This window comes from Borostomias antarcticus (assembly GCF_949987555.1).
Source record: "Borostomias antarcticus genome assembly, chromosome: 14".
NCBI lineage: Eukaryota > Metazoa > Chordata > Actinopteri > Stomiiformes > Stomiidae > Borostomias > Borostomias antarcticus.
The window spans coordinates 8,715,759-8,730,758 of record NC_140247.1 but is presented as its reverse complement, the minus strand read 5'-3'; the positions used below and the strand labels follow the sequence as shown (position 1 = coordinate 8,730,758).

Below are 15,000 nucleotides of genomic sequence, written 5' to 3'. Positions count from 1 at the left end.
CAAAATCAAGAAGGACACCAAAATCAACCCTCCGATCTCCACTGCACAAGTAGAGTAGTGGTCAGAGCATTGGACTCCCACCCGGGAGATCAGGGTTCAAGACCCGGTGGGGATGACTTTATGTTATCATCAGTGTAACTGCTTTAGCCACTGACCGCTACCATTAATGTTATGGAAGCTGCTGCTAGTTGTTGTGAGCTCATGAGCTGGCTATCCCGCTCTCATTGTGCTGGATTAGCATTGGAAGCATTGGAACTGATGTGTCCAGGCGACAAGACCTATCTTAATTTATCAGACATTATTTCATGTCATTTCAATTCACAGCTATTTCAGTGGCATGACTAGCTTCCATCCTACCAGTCCTAAACAGAAACAAGCCAGCCACGCACATAAGCCAGGCTGGACCTGGCCTGGTCTTGTCCTGGGGACAGTAGGGCAGGAAAGAGAGGTGTAGAGAGAGAGAGAGAGAGAGAGAGAGAGAGAGAGAGAACGGCTGTTCTTGGATTTAAACTCTCAGTTTTGGCACATTCATTCTCTAATGGAATTACAGTTCCCCCCCCCTCCTCCTCCCTTTCCCGTAGCTGAGGAGAGCGGGGTCCAAACAGGAAGCAGCCGAGGGTTTACATGTGTGAGCCGCGCGGCCCTGGAGACAAATCAGAGAGACGCCATGGGCTCACTGCCTGGGCTACGACATCATCCACGCATGAACCCAATGAGTCAGACCGCTCTGCCAGTAAAAACACTCACTGATACGGACAACTACACACACGCACACACACCCCACACACACACGCACAAACACACCCGGACGAACGCAGCTCTTTAGTCTGCTCGGAATCTGTTCCCACAGCTAAACCTGACGCAGTCCGACATTTTTTAAGCGGTGTCCGTACATTTTCCACATTTATCTACCCAGAGGGCTTTGCGCCGCTCTCTGCAGAGCTGTAATTCAGCATACCTGCCCGCAGAGTTCACTGATTGATGAGGTACTTGGCAGACCAGTGTTTGGTCCATTGAGGGTTGTTCATTCATACAAAACGCTATTACATTTTCTCACCAAGAGTGAATTGTCAGGACTTGTATCAGGGGGGTGGATAAAGAGTTACATCTCTCCGTGACTGTAACTCCTGCGCCGTATTCAAACAGCCAACAGTAAATGTCTGAGTATTCCCCCCTCGGCGGACGTTAACCCGGGATGTTATTCAGGTCAGAACCGGTTCCCGGGCTGCCGGTGTAAGACCCAGTGCAACACCAAGCAGTGCCCCTGCTACCTGGCCGTGCGCGAGTGCGACCCTGACCTCTGTATGACCTGCGGAGCAGCTGACCACTGGGACAGCAAGATGGTCTCCTGCAAGAACTGCAGCATCCAGAGAGGCCTCAAGAAGGTAACGAGGTCACTGCTGACCTGCCTCATTATGATTATCATTATATGAATGAATGAATTAATGAATTAATGAATTTTTTATTTAAGTGTCATGCCCACTGACGGCCCATCCCATATGGGATTATAAGACACCTTTACGACTTACTTCTGTACAAAAGTCATCTATTTACATGCAAAATATGTTTCCAGTGTCGCTGGTCAAGCTCAAATGAACAAAAAAGAGATGAATAAATAAATTATACGATATATTGATACATACATACAGACAGTTAACCCTGAATCTCTATTGGTACAATGCTCTCTTCCTTGCGTTCCATGCCTTATCTCGATATTTTGCTAACTTAAATGTTTCATTATAAATCATTTTCTCGTTTAATCTGTATGTGAATCCAGTCAGACCGGATACCTACAGTGTTTAGTTTAGTGTATTGGTTTTCAAAATACAGAGACAGTGCATATTAAGGAACATTTCTGCCAGTTTAGCCAGATTGGCTAATTTTCAACCGTAGTCTCTGGGGCAGGTGTCATGAGCACTACAATAAAGTTATGCTTTATCTCTGAAGATAAGTAGCCGTTTGGGCGTCTTCATTGAAACGAATGTCCTCTGACCTTTACTCTCTGACCTCTTTAGCACCTCCTGCTGGCGCCCTCGGATGTTGCAGGCTGGGGCACCTTCATCAAAGAGTCCGTGCAGAAGAACGAGTTCATCTCTGAGTACTGTGGAGAGGTAAAGGCCAGTCGGACACCTCATACAGAATCTACTGTAACTAGAACAACATCGGATCATCATACTGTAAACCGAAGAGAAATGTAATTAGACTTGGAGGACAAATTGGAGTGTATGAGTTTCCTCACTGTGTCGACCTGTATGTTTATTAAAAGGTGTATTTCTACTGTATTTGTGTCTCTGCAGATGATCTCACAGGACGAAGCGGACCGACGCGGCAGGATCTATGACAAATACATGTCCAGTTTCCTGTTCAACCTCAACAACGGTAAGGGTCAAATACATGTCCAGCTTCCTGTTCAACCTCAACAACGGTAAGGGTCAAATACATGTCCAGCTTCCTGTTCAACCTCAACAACGGTAAAGCTGAATCCCAAATCGCGCACTTAGGCGAAAGTGCAGAGCACTCGCGGCCTTGTGGCCTTACATGCGCGTTCCCGCTAAGTCCACAAGCGCTCAGGGTAGTTCCAAAACGGAATTGCTAGGTCCACAAGTGCGCCACGCCGCCATTTTGCGCACTGTAACCGCACTTACCGAAAGTCTGCAATTTCACGGACTTAGGAGCAGAAAATACCCACAGCCCACCGCGTCTCATGTGACACAGTGCTTGAGTGCATCCGAGTCATGATCCGAGTGCATCACACATAAATGATGACATTTGCAGATAACACAACATTTATCTTGAAATCCACATGCTGCAAACATATCCCACCCAACCTAATTTTTTAATTATTATTAAATTAAAACAGACGTCAATCGGTCAATTTGCAGAGCTGAAGGGAGCGTCAGAGCAGCCTCTGCGTCGGAGGAATGCGGCAGCCAATGAAAACGAAGTGGGAGGGGCATTGAGCGAAACTGGGAGTGCTGTCCCATTTAATTCACGGCCCTGCACCCTCTGGCCCTTCCAGCTGACGTCAATTAAGTGCTCAGGCCTCAGGCCACAAGTGCGAGGGGCCGCAAGTGCGGTTTGCGCACTCAGATTGGGATTCAGCTTAAGGGTCAAATACATGTCCAGCTTCCTGTTCAACCTCAACAACGGTAAGGGTCCCTCGCCCCTCTCCCCGCTGCGTCTCAGTGAAGGGTTTGCACGAACACGTTTTTGTGTCGAAGGATGAGTTTGAGTTTGAGTTTAATAATTCTGCCTCACAATCTTTACAAATTGAATTGTGCAGAATATACGAAATACAGAGATGCATAAAACACAAAATGCAAACACAAATAAAAACATAAATATGTGATATTAGAGAGAGTTATAAAGCCTGATGCTGCAGGGGATGGTGGAGTTTGTTCTAGTTTGTGTGAGCGACGACTGACTGCTGTTTCTAAGAAGCCGGCCAGACCTTTCTCCCTTGCTAGGAGGGAGGATGCTGTCTTTGATGGCTGAGCTGACTCCGTTGTCTCCAACAGACTTCGTCGTCGACGCCACACGGAAAGGGAACAAAATCCGCTTCGCGAACCACTCCGTCAATCCAAACTGCTACGCCAAGGGTAAGACCGGACAAGAACGTATCCAGACCCACACAGAGCTGAACTAGAGCCTTGAGTGGTTGAGTTTGCTGGTATTATTAAAAAATGATTGTTTTTAAACGGTTGACTGAGGTGGGTTTGCTGCTGTTGTAGTTGTCATGGTGAATGGAGACCACCGAATTGGGATCTTCTCCAAGCGGGCGATTCTGCAGGGAGAAGAGCTGTTTTTTGACTACAGGTAGAGGGAGGGCTCCCATGGGGTCCTCTCAAACTTTTCTCCTTCTCCCAGCACAGTGTAGCATTGTACTGTCCATAGTATCCGTACTTCAGAACATAACTACATGTGTCAAATAAAGAATCTCTTATGAAATGGCGATGGAGCATCTTTCCTAGAGGATAGTTCAATGATACTTCTTTACCTATTTTTCACCATGAGAGACATCTTGCAAGATTATAATACTTTTCAGTAATATTGGTGTGCATGATGTTTGTTGTTTAATGTTTGGCTGACTCTCCCTGTCTCTCTCCCTTCCTTCCAAAGATACAGCCAAGCCGATGCCTTGAAATACGTGGGGATCGAGAGAGATCTGGAAGCGACCTAGCCTCAACTACATTCACTCAGCATTTCAACCCCCCCGCCCCCCCTCACGCCTCCCACACCTACCTGCTAACGGTCACATCCTTCCCACAATGCCGCGCTCTGCAGATACGGCCGCTGGTCAACAGGATGTTGAAGGGGAGGACAAACACTGTTCAGTGACATCACTTCCCCTCTTCATATACGTCACCCACCAATGGACAACCCCGCCTCGCAAATGTGTGTATGTAAGCTTATGAAACCTAACGAGCCTTTAGAACGGCACCTTGACCTTCTATATATTCAGTGTATGGCTTATACGTCTCAAGGGGCACAACACCAGTTGTTGTTTGGTTCTGGTCCAACCAGAGGTAATGGATAACAGTACTCCATCACTCTACCCTCTGTGGTTCTGTTACTGTTCTTCTATCTGGCCTTTTGTTCTGTTGTCAGCTAGCAGAGTTAGCTTTGATAGTCTATTACATGAAAGTTGAATACAGTGCATGTTTTCTCTAGGTCAAACAAACCGTAAGCACATTAGAAAAAGCATCAGCTTGGCATTGAAGACGCAGCTCTGTGGAGTCTGTCAGTATCCCGTAACGCTGCCCTAACTGTTCTCCTCGTCGTTACTAGTCTGGCTGCGTTTATCCCGGAGGTACGCCCGCCGAACGCTAAGCTCTGTGACCTCTCCCTCTCTGTGGCTAGCATTTACACCTCTTCATACCTAGTGAAATAAGTAATATCCGCATTTATATATCAATGTTCTGAAGACATAGGCAACCGTAGGAGAAACCGACTGACTGAATGTGAACTCCGATGATGGGAGATCTCATTCCTCCTCTCCTTTTACAGCTCCAAGTTAGGCCTGGCCGGCCGCTGGTACTCACAGCAACGCTCTGATACTTACTCACAAAAAGCATTGAGCAGTCAGTGTATTTGTCAGGCTCTCTGACTCTATTCACGAAACAAACAAGAACACAACAATATAGTCTTCCCTGAAAAAACTGAAAGTGCCAAATTAATCTGAACAGAAAGCAATGGGCTTTAGTTTGTGTACAATATTGTATAATGGACAAAACTGTGTTACAGGTAACCATTGTGGGGTTACCGTCATGGGAAAAGCAAAAAATATATTTGACCAAATAGTAAGTGCCCCACTTGGATGGTTGTAAACCCCTCCATTTGATTGTAATGAATCCAGGGCTGATATTCACCCTGCTATTACCTTAATCCAAAACACAAAGTCCCACTTTGACATGAGATCTTTCTGTATGATGACTGAAACTAAATGGAATTTATGTTATGTATGATGTATGCCTATGAAAATATAACTTTATACATTATAACAAGTGCCTTGTCTTGAATAGTCAAATAAGTTGTGAAAATGGTATCAAGTGCTGTGTTACAGTACATTATCATACAGTAACATGCTTTCATTTCAACTGTAAAGTATTTTTAGCTATATTTAATATGCAGTACCTTGACTAAAGGGAAAAACAACACATTTGTATTTCCTTCAGCCTCTTTATTGAAGTGACAGTTTGGTTTTATTATGATTTAAAGTTATGGTCATTTACAGCGAAAGTATTACAAAACCAATACTACGGAAGGAAAACACAAAAAATTCTAGTACGGTCACAAACGCAACTGCAGTCGGTCTCTGACTGGTGCCTCCTGCCAGAGTCTGTAGAGAGGCCCCGGGGCCCCCCAAATTCAGAGTCTGTAGAGGCCCCTGGGCCCCCAAGTTCAGAGTCTGTAGGGAGGCCCCTGCCCCCCCCCCCAAGTTCAGAGTCTGTAGAGGCCCCGGGGCCCCCAAGTTCAGAGTCTGTAGAGAGGCCCCTGGGCCCCCAAATTCAGAGTCTGTAGGGAGGCCCCTGGGCCCCCAAGTTCAGAGTCTGTAGAGGCCCCTGGCCCCCCAAGTTCAGAGTCTGTAGAGAGGCCCCTGGACCCCCAAGTTCAGAGTCTGTAGAGGCCCCTGCCCCCCCAAGTTCCTGGACCCCAACGACTAACCTGTCTGCTAGTCTAAGTCTGTCTACACAGAGCACCAAGGTTGGTGGACCCGTAACTCTATGGGGAGGAGCCATGGGGACATACTGTAACTCTTCTACCTGCTCTCTCTTCTGCTATTGGTGGATATACAGCAACTGCACGCGAGTTGGATCATTCACTTCAGCACACACGTGGTTCTCATCACACTTACATCAGTAGGGGATTCTGGTGACAAACTGTCACCACACAAACCTACACATGTATACTGTACATTCAATCACACACACGCACACACTCCAGGGACCACGCATGGATTACGCATTTACTCAAAAAGAAATGCATTACAGCGTATACATTTACATATTACAGTAATAAGTCGACTGATTCCTTGAAGGCTTCAAAGCATATTTGAGCCAAGCTCTTGACTTGTCTAATATGAACACTAAGAGGTGATTTTCCATCTGTCCAACTAACGAACACATAATCCTGTTTATTGTTCATGAATAGCATATACCTCTGTTCACCCCAACACTACACCATTCATTGTATTTCAAACGGCACATTCTTATAAATATGGCTTGGAAAAGAGCCAGGTGTGGCCCTTTTTTATTTTATTTCATTTGTTATGGCCAATTCTAAAGAGCTATAAATTTTTTCATACATTTTAATGCCTGTGATTAAAATGAAGATTTCACATTAAGTTTACCACCTAAATAGCTTTCATTAAGCTTATACAGTAGCCCTAACTGTTGTTAGCAACAGGCTAAATGATGATCCATGTTTTAAAGCGTGTTCTATGATCAGACATCAGTCTACATTCTACAGGAAGTGGTCAGAGCAGCTCCTTCCTGTTGTGGTGGCAGATCAGCTCACAGCGCACGTTTCCACACCGAATCTGAAGTGAGTGTTTTTCTACAGCAGAGGGCAGGTACATCCCTACCCTTCACGCCTGCAGTAGTAATAACCCGCCGCCACAGCGCGGAGCAAGAGCTGCACGTCTGCCCACATCACAACCAGGATCTACTTTCAAATCCCTCCGCCTCCAATGAGGTTAACTTGATTCATATAAACCATAGGAATAACAAAAGTCGAATACCTTATTTATATATTCATGTATACATACTGTATGTATGAGATGTAAGTGCGGCACGCCTCTGCAAATGGAACACACACAAAAACCTTTGAGGTGCTCTGTGCTGGAAGCGTCTGATATTATTGCGTTTTGCTGCAAAGTGCGATCATCATGCTCTAGAAATGCATAGCTTATAATTGAAAAGACTATTTTCTCTTTTTTTACATAAGTGCTTTAGCTTCGAATGGCGCTGGGTGATGATGTCATTGTCCTACGGTAAAGCTGGGGTTGCACCACACTCTGATGGAGTCTCCCTCCTCTTCCTCACTACAACCATCCTGGTCCAGAGAAGAGAGACGTTTAATTGAACCCTGAAGCAGCTAAGAAGCAGCGGTGATGACTCGGCACTGTCCTACAGCAGACGCAGCATTTACACTGTGGTGGTCCTCTACACGGTATAAATGACAAGGTGTGTGTGTGTGTGTGTGGGAGTGTGTGCATTTGTATCAGTGTGTGTGTATCTGTGTGTGTGTGTGGGGGGGAGTGTATGCATTTGTATGTGTGTGTGGGGGGGGGGGGAGTGTATGCATTTGTGTGTGTGTGTGGGAGTGTGCGCATTTGTGTGTGTGTGTTTGCTTTTCCAGACGGCCCCCCTGAGAACCTCGTTGAGAAGACGTTCATGTTGGTTGAGCAGGAACTGGTTGACGGGTCCTTGTGGAACTGGGTCACTGTGACAGTTTGATGCCTGGATCACGGCCCCGTGCTCAGACTACAGCTCTGGGCCTGAACAGCAGGGAGCCAATCAGAGCAATGATAGTCGTGTCCCTGGTTAGAGTCAGTTCAGCCAATCAGAGCAATGATAGTCGTGTCCCTGGTTAGAGTCAGTTCAGCCAATCAGAGCAATGATAGTCATGTCCCTGGTTAGAGTCAGTTCAGCCAATCAGAGCAATGATAGTCGTGTCCCTGGTTAGAGTCAGTTCAGCCAATCAGAGCAATGATAGTCGTGTCCCTGGTTAGAGTCAGTTCAGCCAATCAGAGCAATGATAGTCGTGTCCCTGGTTAGAGTCAGTTCAGCCAATCAGAGCAATGATAGTCGTGTCCCTGGTTCCGCCTCCTCTCCATATCTGCAGCAGTCCTGGTGAAACCTTTACTACAGCCCCAGGCCTTCAGAAGCCTCCCCGAGATCAACCGTCACCATGTTTTGCTCGGAGGATTGTGATAAACAGCTTATTTCCTAAGCCGGCAGCTCAGATGCATTCGATTTTTCACATTTCAATATCAGAAGCTGGAATTAGTTTGTTAGAAATCTCAGCATACATTGATTTGCAAAGCTGCTATCTACTGAAACTATGATAAATCTGTATTCCGTTAAAGTATTCCTCTTTTTGTATAGGTATGCAAATTCAATTCATAGGCTGCAATATAACAAATATATATGAATATACCTTCTTTAACTGTATCGTCTCAAAGCCTTACCAGCCCCATGCTTTGTAGTATACTGTATTTTCAGTTGGTCTAAAGCAACAAAGAAATAGGGCTTGTTTATGAACCCCATCCTTTGTTGGTTCGTATTCACAAATGTCATTGTTGTGGTACAGTATATTGCGCAATCTCTCGGCTGTGTAACCTGACTCCCGGGTCAAAGCAGGAAGTGCCAGGAAGCTATGTTTATCAAAATGGCCGCCGGAAGGATTGTCATGATTATACAATCAATGGCATTGTTCTATCAGAAATGGGCCTGAAAACCTGACTAGTGACTTGAAATTATACTCCCTCAATCGAAATCTGAATCCACGTGTTTGTCAGACTGAGGTGGACACTTCTGACTGGCTTGATTTGCTCTGACGAGGCGTTTCGATTGGCCACCCCGCAGCACCGTGAGACTTGATTTTAACGTTTACCCTGCAAAAATAGAACCCATCAAAGTAGTATACATCGAGCAGCAGGCGTCAGATCACAGGAGAAAAACTACCAAAAGGTAACAAAGAAACGGAAAAAAATAAGTTATAGGAACTACAAAAGAAATACAGGTATTTGTGGTGCTACAAAATAAATTACAGGTATTTGTGGTGCTACAAAAGAAATTACAGGTATTTGTGAAGCCAAATCCCCCCCCCCCCCCCCCCCCACCCGCAGGCCCCTGGATGCTAGCCGCTCCTAAATTATTCCTCGATTTCCGGAAGGTTCTTCTTCTCCTTTCGCAGGGTCTCAGTCAGGGGCCTGGAGCTGCCGGGGGACTCCAGGTTCTTGGGCTCGTTGGTATGGTAACTGCCCTTCTGGCGGTACAGGAAGATATAAATGCTGTAGAGGCCTCCGAACAGCAGCAGCACGGCCAGGAGGACGACCACTGAGGAGAGAGGACAGAGCAACCACCAACAGTTCAACAAACGGCACACGGCTATAAACAGAGCACTGCTTTTAAGCCAGAGTAGGAATGCCTGAACAAATCTATAGGAAGTGGATACATCTATTTTAATTTGTGCTGCCGATCTTTCATTGATTCCTGAGAAAAGATATGTCCTTAGATAATATCCCTTTCAATCAATATGATTGCAGCACAGTTAGTTCTCGGCCAGGAGAGCTGCTCATCTGACATCATCAACGCCATTTTAGGAGACGAGATGTGTAACAGCAGCAAATTGGTAAGAGGTGGACATCAATCGCCGAGGGGGGACATGTCCCCCCCAATAGGCCCAGTGACCCGAGGGGAGGTCAGTGAGTGGACAGTACTCCTGCACACTAATCAGCGATCCTGGGGTGGTCAGGGGGGACATGTCCCCCCCAATATTCGAGATCATTGAAATTGTCCCCTCCAATATTTAGATTGGGTTAGTGGCGTTCAAATGACCATACAGCCGCATAGAAAGATGTCCCCCCCCCAAAAAAATACTCTTGCAAAATTTCAATGTAAATGTCCCCCCCAAAGTTGGATACAGATCCCCGCCACTGTGTTGAGCATTACCATAATATGGCCGCGAACACGCTGGCTGAATGACCATAATTTGTATATACGTACGTATATGACAAAAAAAACAAAGACTCACCTGTCAACCAAAACAGGCCTAGATCGTCATGGATATAGTAATATTCTGGAATGAAGAAGTGAGTGAACTGAATTAATAACCAAAACTCGACATTCAGTACACCAGGGTGCATTGTGGGACATGTAGTCTTACCTATGCCAGTGAACCAGGGGTCCACCTCCCAGGGGACGTATCCCAGGACAGGCGGGAAGGCCCCACAGATGGACTCTGAGACAAAGCCTTGTAAAGTGACCGGAGGGTCAGTCTCGTTGGGCCGGAACAGGGCCTTCAGAGGGGCGTAGATGTTGTACCTCACCCCAGATATACAGCCGATGAAACCTGGGGCGTTGTGTCTCTGAATCTCATAGTCTATATCACCCACCTCTGAGGAAGGAAGAAAACTATATATATCAAATTGTGTGTGAATCAAAACATTTCTTAATTGATAAGAGGTTTTCTGATGACTCTTTTCTGCTGACTATCGTCCTGTCTATCGTTGCTGTTCTTAAAGGTGCTCGGTTCGATTTCTTTCGGACACTAGATGGGGCAGTGGCGCAGCGTATCAGATATAAACAAGTGGGCGTTTTCACTCCATATAGCAGTTCAGGGTGTCGGGCCGACTTCGCTCATAATAAAAAGAAACTGCATTTGCTCCACAGGCACTACCCCGTTGACTATATTTTCTGTACAGATAGTTATGACTCCCTGGACCTATTTATTGCATATATTGGATTTTTTTAAACAACAAGTGCAGTAAATCGAACAGAGCTAAGCTATTCCCATCTCTAGGACACATATGGTCAAGACTCTAGCAGACCAGGTGCAATCAGTAAAAGCCAACTAAGGCACTAATGCACACAATGGATAAGGGCGTAAGACTGAACTATGTATAGAATCAGCCACACCGTGACTATAAAGCTGCACAAACTCAATGCTATGTTGTCTGATCACACTGAGTACCCTGTACTGTCTGTGATTGACCCGGGATCCTGTCTGCTGTTGTACTCAATAAGTCTGATTGAGTCTGATCTACAATTCTGTTCTGGTGTACTACTTCCTTCCTGTCTTCCTTCCTGTTTGAATCTTCAATATCACAAGTCATTACATTACATTACATTACAGTCATTTAGCAGACGCTTTTATCCAAAGTCCATCATTTATCATTAATGATCAAGGCTTAATGGACAAAGCTCTCTCACCCATTACTCTCCCGAGGAACATGGACTTGGGTGAGTCAAACCTGGAGTCTTCCACCAGAGTGATCTTCTCAATCAGGGGCTCCATGTAGTCCACCTATTAAACAACAGACAGGGGCATGCGACCGGTACTTCAGATGAAACTGATACATGCTGTAGAACGCCAGTCATATTTTAATCGGCGGAGAGTGGAGGTGTGACTGTCCGATCGGGGTGCACCTGTGTTTTGATGGTTCTGTTGTGTCTGGTGATGTTCACGTAGTGCGGGTATCCGTCCGCTAAGTTCCTGTAGGTGAGCTGGTACTTGTGGGGGATCAGCCCGAGCTTGTACCTCAGGTCTAGACTTCCTGTGGAGAATCAGACACTCATCGCTTTAAGCGTTCACACTGATTCCATCTATCGACAGTATACCTTGGTAAATACACTGCTTTTTGGTAAATGGACTGCACTTATATAGCGCTTTTATCCAAAGCGCTTTACAATGTCCTCTCATTCACACACACCGATGGCGGCAGCTGCCATGCAAGGTGCTAGCCTGCTCATTGGGAGCAATTTGGGGTTCATTGTCTTTGCCAAGGACACTTCGGGTGGGCTTGGTGTGGACAGGATGAGGCGGGATTCGAACCGGCAACCCTACGATCATCGGACGACCCGCTCTACCACTGAGCCACAGCCGCCCCAGACACCCACACCAAGCCCACCCTTTTTGTGGTATGACTCTACCGAAAAAAAAGGGGGCTTGACTACAATCTGAACTGTAACATTCTCAGCCCGATGAGGACGAGGCAGCTCTCCTACCGTCTTTCTTGAGGACGACGGCCATGTACTCGTGGTCGAAGGAGCTGATGTACAGCAGCACGGCCGGGGTGTGCAGCGTGCTGAAGCTGAACTCGATGTCGTCGCTGGTGTCATTGTAGCCCAGGCTGAAGTTACGGAAGTGAGGGTCCAGCCAGTTGGCCCACACTGCCTCGTCAGATATTGGCTTCTTCCGTATGTTGTAGCGCAGCCACGAGCCAATCTCAAAGTAGGCCCCGATGTCTGAGACAGGGAAACAATACAGAGAAGGGTTATGTATTTTTCTGTGTGAAATGTACTTTGATGGAATATATATTTTAAGGTAATTTGCCCTGTTAATAACTCCTGTGTATTCATAGCTAACCCACCAATACTTATTTACTATATAATAAGAATAAGAATAAGAATTTATTATTATTATTGTATATATATTTCTCTCTCTATATATATATATATATATATATAGTACTGTAAGTTCTCACCTTTATGGCAGTAGAAGCCGTCGAAGGCGGTGTTGTTGCAGTCGCAGGTGTAGGCGGCGTATCCCTCTATACACTGACCGCCGTTTCGACACGGTATGGTGGCGTTGAGACACTGTCCGGTGCAGTTCCGCCGAATCCCTTTCTCCTCGTTCACCTGCCCCTCTAGGTCCAGAGTAACGCCATTCATCCGTAACCCCCGGAGACAGCCCAGGAATGGCCGTTCAGTCCGATTGGCTGCGCCTGGTTATATAAGACAACACTATGAGCTTAACACATCATCATACTGTAACCACAAGTCTTGATTGATTGATTGATTGATTTACTTATTGATTGATTGATTGATTGATTGATTGGTTGATTAATTGGTTGATTGATTGTTTGGTTGATTGTTTGGTTGATTGATTATTTGATTATTTGAATATTTGATTGATTGATTGATTGATTGATTGATTGTTTGATTGTTTGATTGATTGATTGATTGATTGATTGATTGATTGATTGATTGATTGATTGATTGATTGATTGATTGGTTGGTTGATTGGTTGATTGATTGACTCATTCATTCATCGACTGACTTGGTACTGGTGAAATGCACTTGTGCAGACTAACAGGACGTTCGAACCCCCTGAAGCAATGCTTCCCTCAGACCCAGCAGGCGGCCTACCTATGAGGAGGGGGTTGGTGAACTTCATGGTGAGGTAGGTCTGACCGGGGAAGCGAGTGACCGCCCAGGGCTGGTAGTCCACCTTGAGCCTGGCCACCTTCACATTGAGCTCAGCCTGGACAAAGTGCCACTCGTTGTCATTGAGCGGGACAGGGGAATGCAGCGTCACGTTCACAATGCCGTCCCCAACCATGAAGACGAAGGCAAGGTCGTGGGTGGCTAGAAGAGGGGACAACAAGAGGAAGATTATAAATTCAGGATTCCAAATGGCCGTCTAGGTTTGGTGGGCCGGAGTCAAACGTTCCGCCAGAGAGCAGCGCCAGGTGGTGGTCTAATCCCCAGAGAACTGGAGGATCAAAACGTGAAGAGGCAGACAGGGCAGATCCCCTATACCGGAAAATACCGTTACCACACATTTTTCTGGGCATTCTGCCAACTTCATCTCTCCGGACATTAAGCCTTGCAGCTGCACACCCCCTCACACTCTAACATGAGCAATGCTTTCTTATTTTAACAGTCTCTTAGGCGGACAGGCCTGTAGCTATACTATGCATCAAAAACACAATTGTTACAGATTCATGGCAGCAGCCAACTTCTTCACAAGAGGAAGAAAGGAATAAGAGGATTAGAAGACATGGAAGCAGCGGATGAGGTAGTCAGACGACAGTTAAACATGAACAGTATCCCATCTGTAAGAGAATGTGATGTCATAGTGTTTCATGTCTGACTGTGAATTGGTCTCGTGTATCAAAGCCACTGCTCTGGTGAAGGTGTTAAATGGTAAATGGACTGCACTTATATAACGCTTTTCCACCTTAGTGGCACTCAAAGCGCTTTACAATGGCCTCTCATTCACCCATTCACACACCAATGGCGGTAGCTGCCATGCAAGGTGCTAACCTGCTCATTGGTAGCAATGTGGGGTTAGGTGCCTTGCTCAAGGACACTTTGACATGTGGACAGTCGGAGCTGGGATTCAAACCACCTACCCTTCGATCATTGAACGACCCACTCTACCAACTGAGCTACAGCCGCCCCCGTGTTGTTGTAACTCACTGTTGAGCTCTATGCGTATGAAGTTGCGTCGGTGTTGTTGTAACTCACTGTTGAGCTCTATGCGTATGAAGTTGCGCCGGTGGTCGTCTGTGTTCTCCAGGATGACGCCGTGGTCCCGGTAGGTTTTGAAGTGGAAGGTGATGTCAGCGCTGTTTCCCGGTCTGAAGGTGGGGAAGGTGATGTAGGTGGGCTTGGTGAAGGCTATGGTGTTCCAGATGTTTCCTGAGAGGGGACGGGGGTGAACATGTCATCAAGACAGGGGACGAAACCCACCAAAACGGACGCCATCTTGGAGTGTTGTTGTACTCACTGTCGCCGTGGCAACGCAGAGGCCCAAGGCTGAAGTGAGCCTCTGAGCCGGTTCGGTTGGTGTCTCCCACCACCACTCTCCTCACGGGAAGATGGTCTCTAAAGTCCAGATAGCCCTTATCTGAGTACCTGTATACAAGAGTGGAAGATTAGCCTCAACATATGGAAAGTAGAAACAGGAAAGACATCCTAAATGGCTTCCCTCTCTCACCATTGGCGGTAGTCTGCGTCACAGTTGCAGTGGAACCTGGCGTCGGCG

At 46.3% G+C, this 15,000-nt stretch overlaps 2 protein-coding genes across 2 annotated transcripts in view; one reads left to right on the top strand and one right to left on the bottom strand.

Moving 5' to 3' along the window:
* Positions 1 to 5,502, top strand: part of ezh1 (enhancer of zeste 1 polycomb repressive complex 2 subunit) — a 17,164-nt gene extending 11,662 nt beyond the window's left edge. Inside the window, exons 15-20 of the mRNA XM_084448335.1 lie at positions 1,207 to 1,385; positions 2,016 to 2,111; positions 2,298 to 2,379; positions 3,519 to 3,599; positions 3,732 to 3,816; positions 4,120 to 5,502. Of these exons, the coding sequence (XP_084304461.1) occupies positions 1,207 to 1,385; positions 2,016 to 2,111; positions 2,298 to 2,379; positions 3,519 to 3,599; positions 3,732 to 3,816; positions 4,120 to 4,180 (584 nt within the window). The 3' untranslated portion in view covers positions 4,181 to 5,502. The remainder of the gene's footprint in view (positions 1 to 1,206; positions 1,386 to 2,015; positions 2,112 to 2,297; positions 2,380 to 3,518; positions 3,600 to 3,731; positions 3,817 to 4,119) is intronic.
* A 3,876-nt stretch (positions 5,503 to 9,378) lies between these two features.
* cntnap1 (contactin associated protein 1) overlaps positions 9,379 to 15,000 on the bottom strand; it is a gene marked incomplete at its 3' end in the record, with an annotated part of 25,892 nt that continues 20,270 nt past the window's right edge. Inside the window, exons 14-24 of the mRNA XM_084448954.1 lie at positions 14,953 to 15,000; positions 14,743 to 14,870; positions 14,481 to 14,654; positions 13,377 to 13,595; positions 12,713 to 12,952; positions 12,234 to 12,473; positions 11,655 to 11,782; positions 11,439 to 11,532; positions 10,393 to 10,623; positions 10,261 to 10,305; positions 9,379 to 9,563 (exon numbers count right to left, since the gene is read on the bottom strand). The exon at positions 14,953 to 15,000 is cut by the window's right edge and continues 109 nt beyond it. Of these exons, the coding sequence (XP_084305080.1) occupies positions 9,379 to 9,563; positions 10,261 to 10,305; positions 10,393 to 10,623; positions 11,439 to 11,532; positions 11,655 to 11,782; positions 12,234 to 12,473; positions 12,713 to 12,952; positions 13,377 to 13,595; positions 14,481 to 14,654; positions 14,743 to 14,870; positions 14,953 to 15,000 (1,732 nt within the window). The remainder of the gene's footprint in view (positions 9,564 to 10,260; positions 10,306 to 10,392; positions 10,624 to 11,438; positions 11,533 to 11,654; positions 11,783 to 12,233; positions 12,474 to 12,712; positions 12,953 to 13,376; positions 13,596 to 14,480; positions 14,655 to 14,742; positions 14,871 to 14,952) is intronic.